The 13,476-nt window shown below is 49.4% G+C and overlaps 5 protein-coding genes across 5 annotated transcripts; 1 reads left to right on the top strand and 4 right to left on the bottom strand.

Moving 5' to 3' along the window:
• Positions 1 to 581: 581 nt before the first annotated feature.
• Positions 582 to 1,510, bottom strand: VTN00DRAFT_5392 (uncharacterized protein; the record flags this gene model as incomplete). Its single annotated transcript, XM_069431918.1, has 2 exons — positions 582 to 1,183; positions 1,273 to 1,510. 2 exons carry the CDS (start codon positions 1,508 to 1,510, stop codon positions 582 to 584), a joined length of 840 nt encoding a protein of 279 aa, XP_069287829.1.
• Positions 1,511 to 3,588: 2,078 nt separating this feature from the next.
• On the bottom strand, positions 3,589 to 4,617 carry VTN00DRAFT_5391 (uncharacterized protein; the record flags this gene model as incomplete). The annotated part of the gene is made up of 3 exons (XM_069431917.1): positions 3,589 to 3,723; positions 3,795 to 4,385; positions 4,588 to 4,617. The coding sequence occupies 3 exons, from the start codon at positions 4,615 to 4,617 to the stop codon at positions 3,589 to 3,591; spliced, it is 756 nt and encodes a 251-aa protein (XP_069287828.1).
• A 1,287-nt stretch (positions 4,618 to 5,904) lies between these two features.
• VTN00DRAFT_5390 (uncharacterized protein) lies at positions 5,905 to 7,061 on the top strand (the record flags this gene model as incomplete). The annotated part of the gene is made up of 3 exons (XM_069431916.1): positions 5,905 to 6,196; positions 6,266 to 6,503; positions 6,575 to 7,061. 3 exons carry the CDS (start codon positions 5,905 to 5,907, stop codon positions 7,059 to 7,061), a joined length of 1,017 nt encoding a protein of 338 aa, XP_069287827.1.
• A 1,064-nt stretch (positions 7,062 to 8,125) lies between these two features.
• Positions 8,126 to 10,041, bottom strand: VTN00DRAFT_5389 (uncharacterized protein; the record flags this gene model as incomplete). Its single annotated transcript, XM_069431914.1, has 2 exons — positions 8,126 to 9,697; positions 9,790 to 10,041. 2 exons carry the CDS (start codon positions 10,039 to 10,041, stop codon positions 8,126 to 8,128), a joined length of 1,824 nt encoding a protein of 607 aa, XP_069287826.1.
• Positions 10,042 to 12,285: 2,244 nt separating this feature from the next.
• Positions 12,286 to 13,022, bottom strand: VTN00DRAFT_5388 (uncharacterized protein; the record flags this gene model as incomplete). The annotated part of the gene is made up of 2 exons (XM_069431913.1): positions 12,286 to 12,755; positions 12,818 to 13,022. 2 exons carry the CDS (start codon positions 13,020 to 13,022, stop codon positions 12,286 to 12,288), a joined length of 675 nt encoding a protein of 224 aa, XP_069287825.1.
• Positions 13,023 to 13,476: the final 454 nt, after the last annotated feature.

Raw genomic sequence — 13,476 nt, 5'->3', positions numbered from 1 at the left:
CAGAAAGGTTGCCGCCAGTGGAAAAAGAAAAGACGGAGAGGCAAACAATAAGATCACTGAGAAGGAAAAGGAGGTTTGATGGATTTCTATCTGCTGACAAGAACGGCAAAAAAAAGGCCAGGTGGCCGACGTCCCTGGCTTTGAAATCGCAAGGCATTCCAGCCAAGATGACATCTGGCCTCGGTGGCGGATCGCCGTCGCACGATCCCCGACGGGCCCCTGTGGCGGTGCGCTGGTCCACGATCTACACCCGCACGGACTTGGACATAAATAGATCTCGACTACAACCTCTGGTTTCTGCTTATAAGTTTGGGATCTATTCCCATAGGGTGGATTTGATTTTTAGGATCTTTGATCTAATCCGAGGTTTTCGGTCGTTCTTGTCCAGTCAAGAGGATTCCTCCTAAGATACTGCACTCCAAGGATGCGGCTCATTTTTCCAAGATCTCATACACGTCATTCATAACAGTCTGTACATCCATACAATTAGGCTATACATAACGTATAATGCATAATAACCCTGCCAGTCAGCAGGGGAGAAAAAAAAGAAATTCATCAGATCGTCACCATCATCATATCTCCTACAGCCTCTCTCCCCCCTCAAGATCCCTCCCTGCCTTCATCTCCTCAACCCTCTCACTCTTACTCCCCGCCAGATCCTGCCCGACCGTCTCCGCCGACTCCTCATCCAGAGCCTTCTCCAACCCCAGCGTCCTCGCCACAAACATGAAGATCATCTTCTCCGCCTCGACCGCATTCCGACTCAAACCATGATCGTCCCCCTCGAACAGCTTCAGCTCCCGCGGGCCCTGCGTGCCGTACTCATTGTACAGCGTCTCCGAGCACGCAGGCGACAGACACGTATCGTTCGTCCCGTGCAGGAGCAACAGGGGCCGGGGGCTGAGTTTCCTGATCCCCTCGGTTCCGGCGGTCTGCGACGCGACGGTCGCGACGCCGCGACACCGTTCAGGCTCGCGCGCGGCGACGGCGAAGCAGGGACTCCCGCCGAAGGACCAGCCGACGACGACGAACTTGGTCGAGTTGAAGTACTCCTTCAGGTAGTCGAAGGCGGCAATAACGTCGGCCGTGCAGTACTCTTTGCGCGCGGGCTCGCGGTAGTCGAGGCGGATACAGGGGATGGCGAGGACCAGGGCGAATTTGTCCGCGAGGGAGGGGTATATACCTGCATTTATTCAAAATAACATTAATTCAGCAATCCCTCTACTCTACCAGACATAAAGTCCACATCCGCGGGTATATAGGGCGCCGTACCAGCAGGTCCACTAACCCCTCCACCCGCACCACTGATCAACACGACCGCCGACCCATTCGCCTGCGTCGCATTATAACTGCGCGGCTCGTGCAAGATAGCGGGGGCATCATGATCCAACGGATCCACCACCCTGATCGTGATCTTCCTCGCTATGGACGGCTTGACGGCGGACTTTTCGACCTTGGCGGGGTGTATGGGCCCCAGGGTCTGAGGCGCGTGGTGGACTGTCGCGGCCATATTATTACCTCTATCGTAGGTGGATATAGATATAATACGGCGACCTCGGGAGAAAGGAAGTTGTTTGGGAAAGAACAAAGTCGACGACAAGGGGTATGTACATCTAAAACCTCTGCATTTGGACAAATGGTACATGTATGTACATGCCTACTGGCTAGCTAGGTAGGTTATGTTAGGTAGTATGTAGGACATAAGTCAAATCTGGGTCCGTTGTGTATATAAGGCGAAGTACGTATACTTGGTTGTGATCTCAGTCTGACGGGTATGACGCAATAACGAAGGCGATACCTGAGCAGCAGCTGGGAAGGCAACAACGTGTGGCGGTGGGGAATAAGATGGAGAATGGTTCTGCAAGAAGCTTATTACTCCAGAGTGTTTAACGTGGCTTTGGCTACCGTCAGGTTGGTAGGCAGGTAGGTAGCTTGTTTGGCAGTTGATGTTCTCTACTCGTTCACGGCTGAAGTCCGGCTTGTCTGCATCATCTCCCCCTAAAGAAAACTAATAGAATAGACTGACCAAGCAGAGCCAAAGATTCTTCTGTCGAAGCAGAGTGGACGACAGTCTGCAGTCTTATCTTCATACAGATGGCTGATGCGGGGGCACCAACACGGGATATGCGGAGAAAGGTTTCCATCAGTTGTTGGAGGGTAGGTAGGCAATGATAATGCAGCTTGATCCAAAGCTCCATCCAACGTACGGAGTAAGTGGTAGTAGTATCGCAGAACTAGTAGAAACCTAAATACCTATGATTTCAGGAAATGTAAAGGAATTGTCCTGTCGCAGTGGTGTATGGAGTGGGCCGAAGAGACGAGACAGGCACAGTAGTACTGTACATACCGTACACATAGTACACATCATGAGAGCTGAAATCCGAACGAGACTAATTACTCACTGAATGGGAATGAATACTAGTAGCCAGGGGGCGTGAGATCCGCTACCTAACCCCTTAGCCGTGCATAATTGTAAGGCTGTCTGCACTGTGCAGCTTATACAGAAACAAAAGAGAAAAGTGCGGAGATTATCTCCAGTAGTAGAAAATAGTAGAAGAAAAAGCCTCAACTGGCCCCAGCCCCCAACCCCTGGACATCCGATCCTGAGTCCCCTCCTACGGATACAACTTTACCGACCGGGGATCCATCCGGGAACCTGAAAATAAAAAAAGTTGGTCCAAGCTCGCGATTCGCAACAAGGGCCTAAGGCCTTAATCTAAACTAAACGCGCTTAAATTTGCGAACATATGATCTCGGGCCGTCCGCACGGGTAGTGAATCCCAAAAAAGGTATATGGTCAATGTACAGTGGTCGTAGCGTTCGTTCGTGTCGTCCTGTCTCGGATGTTGCGGAACGCGGAGGCTCGGCTCGGAGAATTGATGAAAAGAAAAAAAAAAAAAAGAAAATCATCAACGGGCCGGAAAGTCATGGATCTCCGAAGACCGAAAAAGAAAGGAAAATCGCGCATCCAAGCGGATTGGACTTGTGTTGTTTTCGAGTACTAATGATAATGTGGGAATTACATTACAGGATGGAAAAGAAGTCCGTCGTGGTGTGAACCCCAAGGGCTTTTGGCTTTCGCTCCGTGCACGGACGGGTTTTATGGAATGGAATCGATAAAGTATACACGAGGATCGACTTATGGGCCAGGATCGTTGCGAATTGAATAAAAACTATGGCACATTAAGGCTTTAGCCAGGTGGCGATTATAATCACAGGGTCTAGAGTACACGCTTTCCTCATCCATCTATAGTACAGACAATAGTCGCGATGAGTAGTATATAAGTATATACCTCAGGTCGTCATCACTCATCACTCCGTACGTACAAAATGGTGATAATACAAAGAATCCGCAAGGTCCTGCCGAGCTGTTGCCAATATACATTATACCCGGTCTCAACCGACACACACACATAAAACGCCTGAAAATCAAAACAAGATGTTTGTCGCAATTTAGTTGTCGTCAGAATCGAAAACTCCCTTCCGTTCCCAGCTGAACGCCCGAAGATCAAAATTTGCTACTCTTCGCAATTCCTAAGTCGTCACAACTTCGAAACGGATGTTGTTGTTGTCGAAGATTTTTTTGCTTCAGTTAAGCATGCTCTTCCGGTTTCTGGGTCTGCGGAGTGTTCCCAGGACTCGTCGAAGGCTAGGTCGTCTCTTTGGTTGCCGAAGGCTGTCCTGGTAGAAAGGATCGTTCTTGAAGTCTTCGTCGGTGAATTTCTAGATATAAATAGTCAGAGAAACAAAATTTCATCGCATCTTAGTTGATGGCAGGAAGAGCGTCAACATACAAATCCTGGAACACGGACGAAGTTGCCATATTCTTCAGCCATCATGTTGGTGCTTTCCGTATAGTCATACGTCTGTCCCTCTCTGTCGGTGTGCCCGGGAGGGTAAAAGGCAACTCCATCCAAGGGTCGATGACGCTCAATGCTGTCCATGATCTTGTCGATAGGTGTGGCCCTCAGTGCCTCTTCATTGGACTCCTTCAGCGCCTCAATGGGGCTTTTCTTGCTGTTCCGGTTTCTCTCGGGATACACGGCGTCGTAGGGACCCTCGTGGTGATACTGGAAGTCACCCACGTCGTCGAGGCGATCGATCACGTCTGGCCGCACTCGCGTCTTGGTCCGGCTCGAATGGTGATGGCGACGACGGTAAGGGTTGGTCTCATGGACGTTGGAGTCGTCGACTGTCCGCGGCTGGCTTTCCAGCGTCTTGTACGACGGAACAGAATCGGATCGGCCGAGAGCGTACATGGTCTGCGGTCGCATCGCCGACGTGCGGCGGAATGGATTGGTATTGTTCATGTAGAAATGGTTTCCGGGGCCATCCATTTCTGATGGTGTTGGGCCGTAGAGTGGTTGCAGGATATAGTCAACGGCCTGTGGGGATGCAAAGAAGTATGAGCGCGATGGTCTTTCAGACGAAAGTATAACACTTTGTATGCATTCTTGAAGCACTGGTTGTAGGAAGTGAGATGGAAGGAGGAAGGAGTGAAGAAGCTCGACGGAGGACCGACGGATGGTTTTTGAAAGGGCCTGGACCCCGAACCAAAACTGACGTGGATGTGGATGTATTGCGTACCCAGTGCTTATCGATCCCGCGCTCGCCCATGTGTGATCTGCGAGTGATGACTGCCTCGTTCCCCACAACGGCCGTAAGACTCCACGGGCCCGTAGTCTCAAGCGGGTTTAGTGACGGCCGTGCCGGGCCTGCCGAGCAGACGTTCGTCCGGAACTCCCTGCGCTCGATGATGAAAGACTTGCTGGACGCACGTCCTGACTAGACCAGACCGAGCTCAATGGCGGGTTACATTGCCCGGCCTTATATCTTCCTCTCATCTTAGGCAACCGGGTCTGCTCGGGAAATCCAGACGTCAGGATTACTGTCCTACGACGGGGAAAAGAGCAGTCAATGCGAAATACACCCAACTGCTAACATCATCGATCTGAAGCTTCATCATCTAGAATCATTCAACTACCTAGTACCAACTGGGAAAGCCTTTTCCAACCCGACTAAGACGTAGCTGGCGATAGCGTCCGCCAACCCAGGGCGACTATCCCTCCTACGGCGCTGAAACAGGCACGCAACGATCGACACTGCATGATCTAGTCTCCTGTTCTAGGCCAAAAAGGAGCTGCAAAACACGTCTTCGACACCGCTGGCTTTCTAAATATGGCAAAAATACATTCATACTATGACTTTTGGAGCAGGTGATGTCTGACCACCAGTCTGACTATCCCAAATGGGGTCGTATGGAGCCTGTGTCCCGTGCTGCATTGAGCCTGAACGATCGGACTCCGTGTCCCGTACATAATGTGTTTACTCGTTTGAGCAATGAAACAAGAGCATAGTTGCCATTTTCATTTCTAGCTGTGAAACCATGTCTTTATGTATAGCTGCTATTCCAACCTGTCCTAGATGGTCCTGGAACAGCAAGGCTTACGGTGCTTGTTGGCAATTTCCAAACTCGAGACAAAATTTAAAATAGCAACGCCTAAATCCTCCGTTTTCTAACGCTATTTTATGCTAGCATCCTTGGCCTGAGCACAACCTAGGGAGACTTAGTAACACTCTTTGTCTTTGACTCCCGCATTGCGCACCAGCTGTTTACTTAAAGAAAAGGAAAGTTCGATATCTATCTAAAGTTCTGTAAACATTGATGGATTTGCATGTTTCCAGCTGGTGTTGTGAGTCCTTCCACAAGATGTTCAACCGGATTTTATCTTCAACGCTGTCGTCCTGCCTCACTCAAAAAGTCTTGGCGCGCATACTTCCACGTCCCCACTCCCACCGACAAAGCAATAGCACAGCCCGTCCGCACCCCTACTCCATATATTATTCGTCCTTTACTGCCGCCTGACTTATAACGCCTCACTTCAGCTGAAGTTTCTCAATGTGATGGCTCTGGTCGCATACTCCGACTCTGAATCGGAGACGGAAAATACCAGACCGTCGTCACCTTCACCGCCAAGGCCGGCGAAAAGGCTCCGCGGAGAGCAGACATCCACATCATCCTCGAAGAAGGATGGGGACAAGGCGACTTCTCTTCCTCCATTACCGACCGGATTCCACGATCTGTACGCGCACAGCACTCGGGTCAGCGTGAGAGATGATCCTAGCCTGCATGGCGGCCGCAAGCGCGTCATCCCTCACGTAGAGGGTAACTGGCCGACCCATCTTTATCTCGAGTGTATGTTTATCATCATCATCTAGTCACCTCAGTTGTATACGTCGCATTGCTGGTACTGATATTGTGGAGGGTATCCATCAAAAACAGAGGTGTCCATCTTGAATGACATTTTATCCCAGGCGAGAGGTCAGCTTGAGGAAAAGGAGAAAGAGAAAGAGATGAAAATCCACACCCTCCTGTATAGCGACCTGGGAGCGCAGCTGCCGCTGCATATCAGTCTTTCGAGGCCTGTAGTTCTCGTGACGGAGCAAAGACAGCCATTCTCCGAGCTCTTTCGGGATGCGGTTTTAGATTCAGGTGTAAATCCGTAAGTACCACGGACAACCCCTCATCTTTCCGCAATCGAAGGAGCGTAGTCTCCTGACACTCTATTTCTAGCTTCGACGTCACGCTAGTCGGATTGGACTGGGTCTCCAATTATGAAAAGACGAGGTGGTTCCTCGTTCTGCGTGTCCAGAGACCAGAGAATGACGGTCTGAATCGTCTCCTCAAGGTATCGAACCAGTCTTTGGCCGTGTTCGGTCAACCGCCTCTTTACGAGACACTGTCGCAGCAGTCACTCCCCGAGTCTCGTGGAAGGAGCAAAAAGGGGACTCTACCACGAGACAAGAAAGGAGCAGACAAGACTGCAAAGGCCTCTGAACAACCTGCAGTAGACTACTCGCATTGCTTCCACATATCCATCGCGTGGAGTCTGAACGAGCCCTCCCCGGAAGACAGAGAGCGAGTCGCCAATGTAGACCTCAGTGCGTTGAGAGGGTTCAGGGTGCACTTCAGCAGCGTGAAGGCCAAGATCGGCAATAATGTGCTGAACCTGGCTCTTCCGACCAAGAAGTTGCATGAGAGAGGATTTGCTGGCTTTTGAAATTTTGATATGAAGGTCCGTGTCTATATATATAGGACTTGCCGTTTTATTTTAATCATTATTTTCATTCATGGATAGTTTCCAACGATCTTAGCGGGAGGGAGGATGCCAGCTGGACTTGGACCTGGGTCTCGGAGCTTTAAGGCATTGCAAAGCGTTGCAACGTCCATTAGTGTGCCGTAGAGGAAGAGGTGGTATCTTTCTGTAAAAGAAAGGTCATGGTCATGGTTCTGATGATGATCAGGCACCGGGTCGGTTTTCATGGGCTCTCCTTTGAGGATGTTTTTGTGTATTATTGGTGGAGGTCTTTTGTCTATGATCTTTTTTTTGGCATTGATGTGCCTCATATGTACTGGAGGCGGGTGGTCTGATAAGGTGCTAGCTGTGTGGGATGTTAGTAGCTGCAGCTGCAGCTTACCAGCATGATGATGTGAGGGAGCTCGTGTTGTGGTGGTTCTTGCATGATACCATACTTCATCAGTAAGTATCTGGAGGGCCTCACATGGCTTCAAGTCTTTCGAAAAAGCACTGCAGTTTCTGGAAGCGTGCGCTCAGACCCTGGGGATATCTCAGTGCTTACTGGATGTCGAAAAGCATCGTATAAAATTGATTCAAGTACAGAAATATAGTGCCAATCAAAGTCCTGGAGCCTCGATTATTGTACTCCGTACCTACTCCAGCTTTCTCTAGAGCTGACTAAGCGATAAGTGCATCACGGTCATAATCTTAAGGAATTCCTGTGTCACAGTTACATCACGTGTTCATATTTTGGTGTTGAGGCCTAGAGATGTAATAACTCCCGGGTGTCTGATAATGTACAGGTCACGAGGAAGTTAGAATGAAGATTGTCCTGGAAGTACTGGCTTGTTTAGGACTCGGATAGGATATGGATCTTCCAGGGCTATCATTCAGAACTAGGAACATGGTAAGGCACTTGGAATACCATCAAGCTGTTCGGTAGACATACATTAACATCGTAGAAGATACATACCAAGAATGTAAAAACATCGTATATATGCCCAAGAGAAGCGCAACCGAAGAATAGTGAACGCCGCAATTACCAATTACAGCTTGGATTGCTTGCTCGGCTCTTCTTTGCTTCCCTGCCACGCGAATTGGATTTTCTTTCCAACTCCAGGCTCAACGACGACATTGACCACGGTGACCTTCTCGCTTTCCAAGAAACCCTCTCTGGTGGCCTTCTCCAGTTCTTCTTCAGTGCGGACAAAGTACCCCTTGCCGCCGCACATCGTTGCGAGTTGCTCATAGCGAGTCTCGTACAGAAGACTGGTCGAGCGCAGACCCTTCTTGTTGTCATCGGACTTGGTATCATTCGCCGCCGTCTGATCCTGCAGAACCTTCCAAGCATCCTCCGACGTCGTGTCGCCGTGGTAGATTCCAGAATTGTTCATGACGAAAATCAAAGCGGGAATGCGCTGGCGCGCCATTGTCTCCACTTCCATAGCACTGAATCCGAAAGCACTGTCTCCCTCAAATGCCACAATCTTTTTAGGTTTCTGACCAGTGATTCGTTCGTCAGATGAGAACAAGTTGTAGGCCGTGTGGGCTGCGATAACGTAGCCTAGGCCCACGCCCATAGTGGCATAGGTACCAGCATCTAGACGCTGGCGGGGATGAGCCAATGGGAAAATAGAGCGGGAGATATCCATCGTATTGGCGCCTTCAGAGACGTAGACAATGTTACCATCCTCAGGAGGTGTCAAGGAATTCAACGTTGTCTTAATGATATGGTAGGCGCGCTGAAAGGTAAGAGGAGTGTTCGAAGGCGTAGGTTTCAAAGCTGCCTGTAGTGCCTTCTCTTCATTCTTCTTCGCAGATGCAGCAAGCAACGAAAGGAACGAGCCTTCAGATTGAGAGGGCTGGTACTTCCAGTTGGACAGTGATGCGAGCAACTGCTGAACAACGAGATTAATGTCGCCGACAATGCCCAGCTCGGCATTTCCAGCATTCCTGCCAATCTCCTCGGCGCAGATATCAACCTGGATTATTTTAGCTTTGGGTGACCACTTTGGAGGCTCCCCAAAGTGCAGGATCCAGTTAAGCCGTGCTCCTAGTAACAGCACGACATCTGCGTTCTTCAGGGCCGCACTCCGAGCGCTGGAAGCGTTCAAAGGGTGAGAATCAGGGACCACACCCTTCCCCATAGGAGTGGGCAGGAAAGGAATCTGAGTTCGATCAACGAGGTCGCGTATTGCTGATTCTGCGTGCGCATATGCCGCGCCTTTCCCCACAATCACAAGAGGTGAACGGGCCTTTTTCAGCAATTGGGCCGCCTTGAGAATGACAGCCGGATCGCCGCTTGGTTGAGGGGGAGGAGGTAGGAACACGTCCTCTGGAGCTGGCAGCTTGAAATCGGGGGATGCCTTGCCCTGGATGATGTCTGCGGGGAAATCAACGAACGTGGGTCCCGGTCGTCCATACCAGCAAGTTCTATAGGCATTTCGAATAGCGCCAGAGATGAAATCGAGGGATCCAGCCCGTACAGCTAACTTCGTGTGTGGTGTCAACAGAGAAATGGCATCCATTTCCTGGAAGGATCCTTTGGTTATGGCGGTCGTCTCAGCGGAACCGGCAAGGACAAGCAGTGGGAAGTTGTTCGCGGAAGCATTTCCTATCTATATACTCGACCGTCAGCATATCTCTCGTGTTCAGCGCGCCATAGAATCATGCCAAATATCGCAGCATCTTCAAATGCTGACAGACTTACCCCGGCCATGGTGTGGAGAACACCTGGTCCTCCAACGACAAGACACACTCCTGGACGCCCCGTCATATATCCGTACACGCTCGCGGCATAGCTACATGCCTGCTCGTTACGGAAAGCGACAAACCGGATCCCCAGGTTGATCGCCTCCTCTGCGATCTCGACCACGGGGATTCCTACCAGACCGAAGATGACCGTCACCCCCAGATCGCGGAGCGACCGGGCGATTATTTGGGCTCCACTCACAGGTGCCATTCTCGATGCATGAAGGATATTATAAATGAAAGCTCAGCTTCAGGGCATGAGCAGAATTCAAGGACGCTTCTCAAGGGGCGACGGCGCAGTGCCCGGGTTGTCGTCGGCAATTCGCAGGGCTCTCGGGTGACGCAATGCGGGCATCGGCGAGTCGGACACTCGGCCGAGGCTTGTCAACATCGACACGCGACACAGGACAATCCTTTCTACAGACCTCATACCATCTAGGTAATATACTAGACACTGGACTTATATGGGAAACGAAGTGTCAATAGTGATTTTCATTTCTTCAAGGATTTTACCGTTTAGCAGAGAACGCAGAATTTCCATCTTGAGAGCAATCATCTCTTTGCTGACAGCTGACATAGCGGCAGAAATCAGACATCTATCAGACCATTCCCCTTATCATGCTGATCTCTGCAGTTCACTGTTTACAGCATGTCATTTTCCTACTTATCTAGATCCAGTATTACCATCAAACTAATCCCATAGGCATGTTATACCGAGTAACTCACTGCAGGTGCGTTGAGCGCAACATTGCCATGCCAAATCCTACATTCAAAAATCGCAGCTGACAATTTCTTTGCTGTCTCTGAAGATACTCTTCTCTTGAGAAGGGACAGGAAAACACAGTGAAGCAGATCAATGATTCTGAGCTCACGAACATGAAACCATAGGTATCAGACATGACATCCACTTCTTACCTAACGTTGCTGGCTTTTAGATCTGCAAATATCTCCATTCATGCACATTTGACATAAAAAATCCCCCAACCCCTACTAGCTAAAGACAGACTATCATCCTTAGGCACATATGATGCTCTTTCTTCCTCCACAGGACAGTAAATCACGTGGTGACATGAGCTCTGACGTTCCTCCCCCGCGACACACACTTATACACGAACCTCAGAACTCAAGCATACTCTTCATCATACACACACAGTGTCTTTTGATACCCGCATCCTTGAAGATCCATCCATTTTGTGGGATTTAATACAAAAAATGCAAGCTAATAATGACTTTGACTCTGACTCTGACTTCGGCGATGAGCCGGCCTCATGGAACAGCTTTATGGAGAGTGAGTACCCAATGCCCCCATCATTCCCAACACCAGAAGAGGTCCGCAAAGAAGCGCAAGGTCGTTCGCGCGAATATTTGCCCACTGGGATCTCATGAATCGAGCTATTGAGTGCTACGAGGCTGTCATACAAAAACGTTGGCTGGAAAGGACTCGAGAACAACGTAGAAAGATCCTCCCCACGGAAGTATCCAGTTCCATGAACCGCATCCGAGCGGGAAGATCCCCTTCGCACGGCCAGACGGCATGGCAGGCGGCTGTTCAGGGCCTGCGGATGGCACGCAGGCATGTTCAAGTTGGCTGAGTAGTCTTCATAAACTGAGTGAGAAATACAGGGAACAGGGAACACCAGGTGCTGTGCACGCAACTTGTTCTCCGCATTCAATAAGTGGCCTTGCCCCATGCTTCTATTTGTTTATACCCAGCTTGAGATGACAGACATAGTACATGTTGATAATATGTCCCATGTAATCCCAGAACTGAATTTGTTTTCATTTTAAGATATCCTGCCTTTGGTCATGGTGCTGGAAGGGCATACTAAACACGTCAGGCCAGTAAAGAAAATCATTTAATTTATCGATCCCAAAACAGTCCAGTCCAATACAATCTTGCAGTTTTTAAGACAGCAAACATGAAATATGTGCTTCGATTATCGACATAAGTATGAGGCATGAGGTATGATCTAGGTCTAATAGACTATAGAGGGCCACCAAAAGAGGGTTTGTTAGACAAGAAAAAAAATATAATGTACCAATATCTTCATATTTTGGGTGTGTCTACTGTCCTTTCGTTTTGCTCTCTTACGCCAAGCTCAGCTCATTCTGGCTAGGTAGGTATTGTCCAGATATGGATCTGCTGACCGAATCTTTTCTTGGATATATATTGAAAGGCGCTTAAATACTCAAGTAGTCCTATCAATTATCTCCTCAAAGATTAAAATTATCTAGACTATCTATCTCTCTATTTACAAAAGACCAACAAGGCCAGCAAAGCAAGCCGATTATTTCATGCTGGAGCTCCAGGCCCAAACTGATGATGTTTGGGTAGATTAATCAAACAACTAGGTACTATACATAGGTAGGTAGGCCCCTTGGGTACGAGTTAGACTGCGAAACATTTTCGTCTTTGAATACAGGACACATCAAATTGACTCACCTTGTTTCTATTTTACAGGTTCTCAAATGCATCCGTGACTTTGTCAGCGGCGTGGCCGAAGGTTCCAATGATGTCTTCTCCCAAGTCGCGCTTGATGTTGGCGTTGATGTTGGCGGTGCCATGGATGTTGCCGCCGTTGACGTTAGCGTTGGCGTTGCTGTTGATGCTGCCGAGGCCAAGGTCGCGCTTGATGTTGTCATTGACATTGGTGTTTCCATCGATGTTGCTGTTGCCGTTGCCATTGACGTCGGTGTTGCCATGGACGTTGCCATTACCATTGATGTTCCCGTTGCTGTTGATGTCGCTGGTGCCAAGATCACGCTTGATTTCGCCGTTGATATTGCCGTTTCCGTTGATGTTGCTGTTGCCATTGATGTTGGCGTTGCTGTTGACGTTGGCGTTGCTGTTGATGTTGCCGAGGCCAAGGTCGCGCTTGGAGAGCTCCAGCTGGTTCTCAAGCTGCTTCGAGATGGTGTCGAGGCCTGGTAGCAGAAAAGTATTAGCTAAAATACCTAAAGAAAAGGTTATGGTCAGCGAAACTTACGAGTCTGGATAGCAGTCAGATCAACAGGACCGTCGGTCAGGCACTTGGTTGTCTGGCCCAGCAGGGCGGTGCTGTGGATCTCGCTCAGAACACCGTTGAGCTGGTTCAGAGTGTCTGCCACAGCGTGGTCGACGTCGCTGGTCGGGAGAATGGCAGCGGCGGTGCTGGCGATGGCCAGGGAGGCGATGAGTCCGGTGAACTTCATTGTTGTTGTCGTTTGGAGAGTGGTTTGTATTATGTATATATAGGAGTGTATATATACTAAGAGTTAGATGGAGAGAAGTGAACGACTGCGAGGTTATAGAATTGAGAAAGGCTAACTCGTAGAGCGAGCTCACGACCTGCTTATATATAGATCAGTACATCATGACCCTATACCTATTGTGTGATTGCGAATTCCCCCTTTTTTTCCTCTGAATTCACTGTAACTATTTTCATCCAGATGCTCAGATCTGTATCTGATCTCGTTGAGAAGCACGGATCAGATTCAGACCCCTACAGAAACGGAAGATCAACGGGCCCCATCCATAGTGGCTTCCCAATTGCGATACTGAGTATTGATCAGCGCCTAGAATCACCATACGCCTCATCTTGATCCGATCGACACTCGAGTTATAGCAATCGAGTATGTGACTTCTGGAGAATACTAAGTATAGACG

The sequence above is a fragment of the Thermoascus crustaceus genome (assembly GCF_041956765.1).
Source record: "Thermoascus crustaceus strain CBS 181.67 unplaced genomic scaffold VTN00scaffold_3, whole genome shotgun sequence".
Classification (NCBI taxonomy): domain Eukaryota; kingdom Fungi; phylum Ascomycota; class Eurotiomycetes; order Eurotiales; family Thermoascaceae; genus Thermoascus; species Thermoascus crustaceus.
This window is presented reverse-complemented; position numbering and strand designations above follow the sequence as displayed.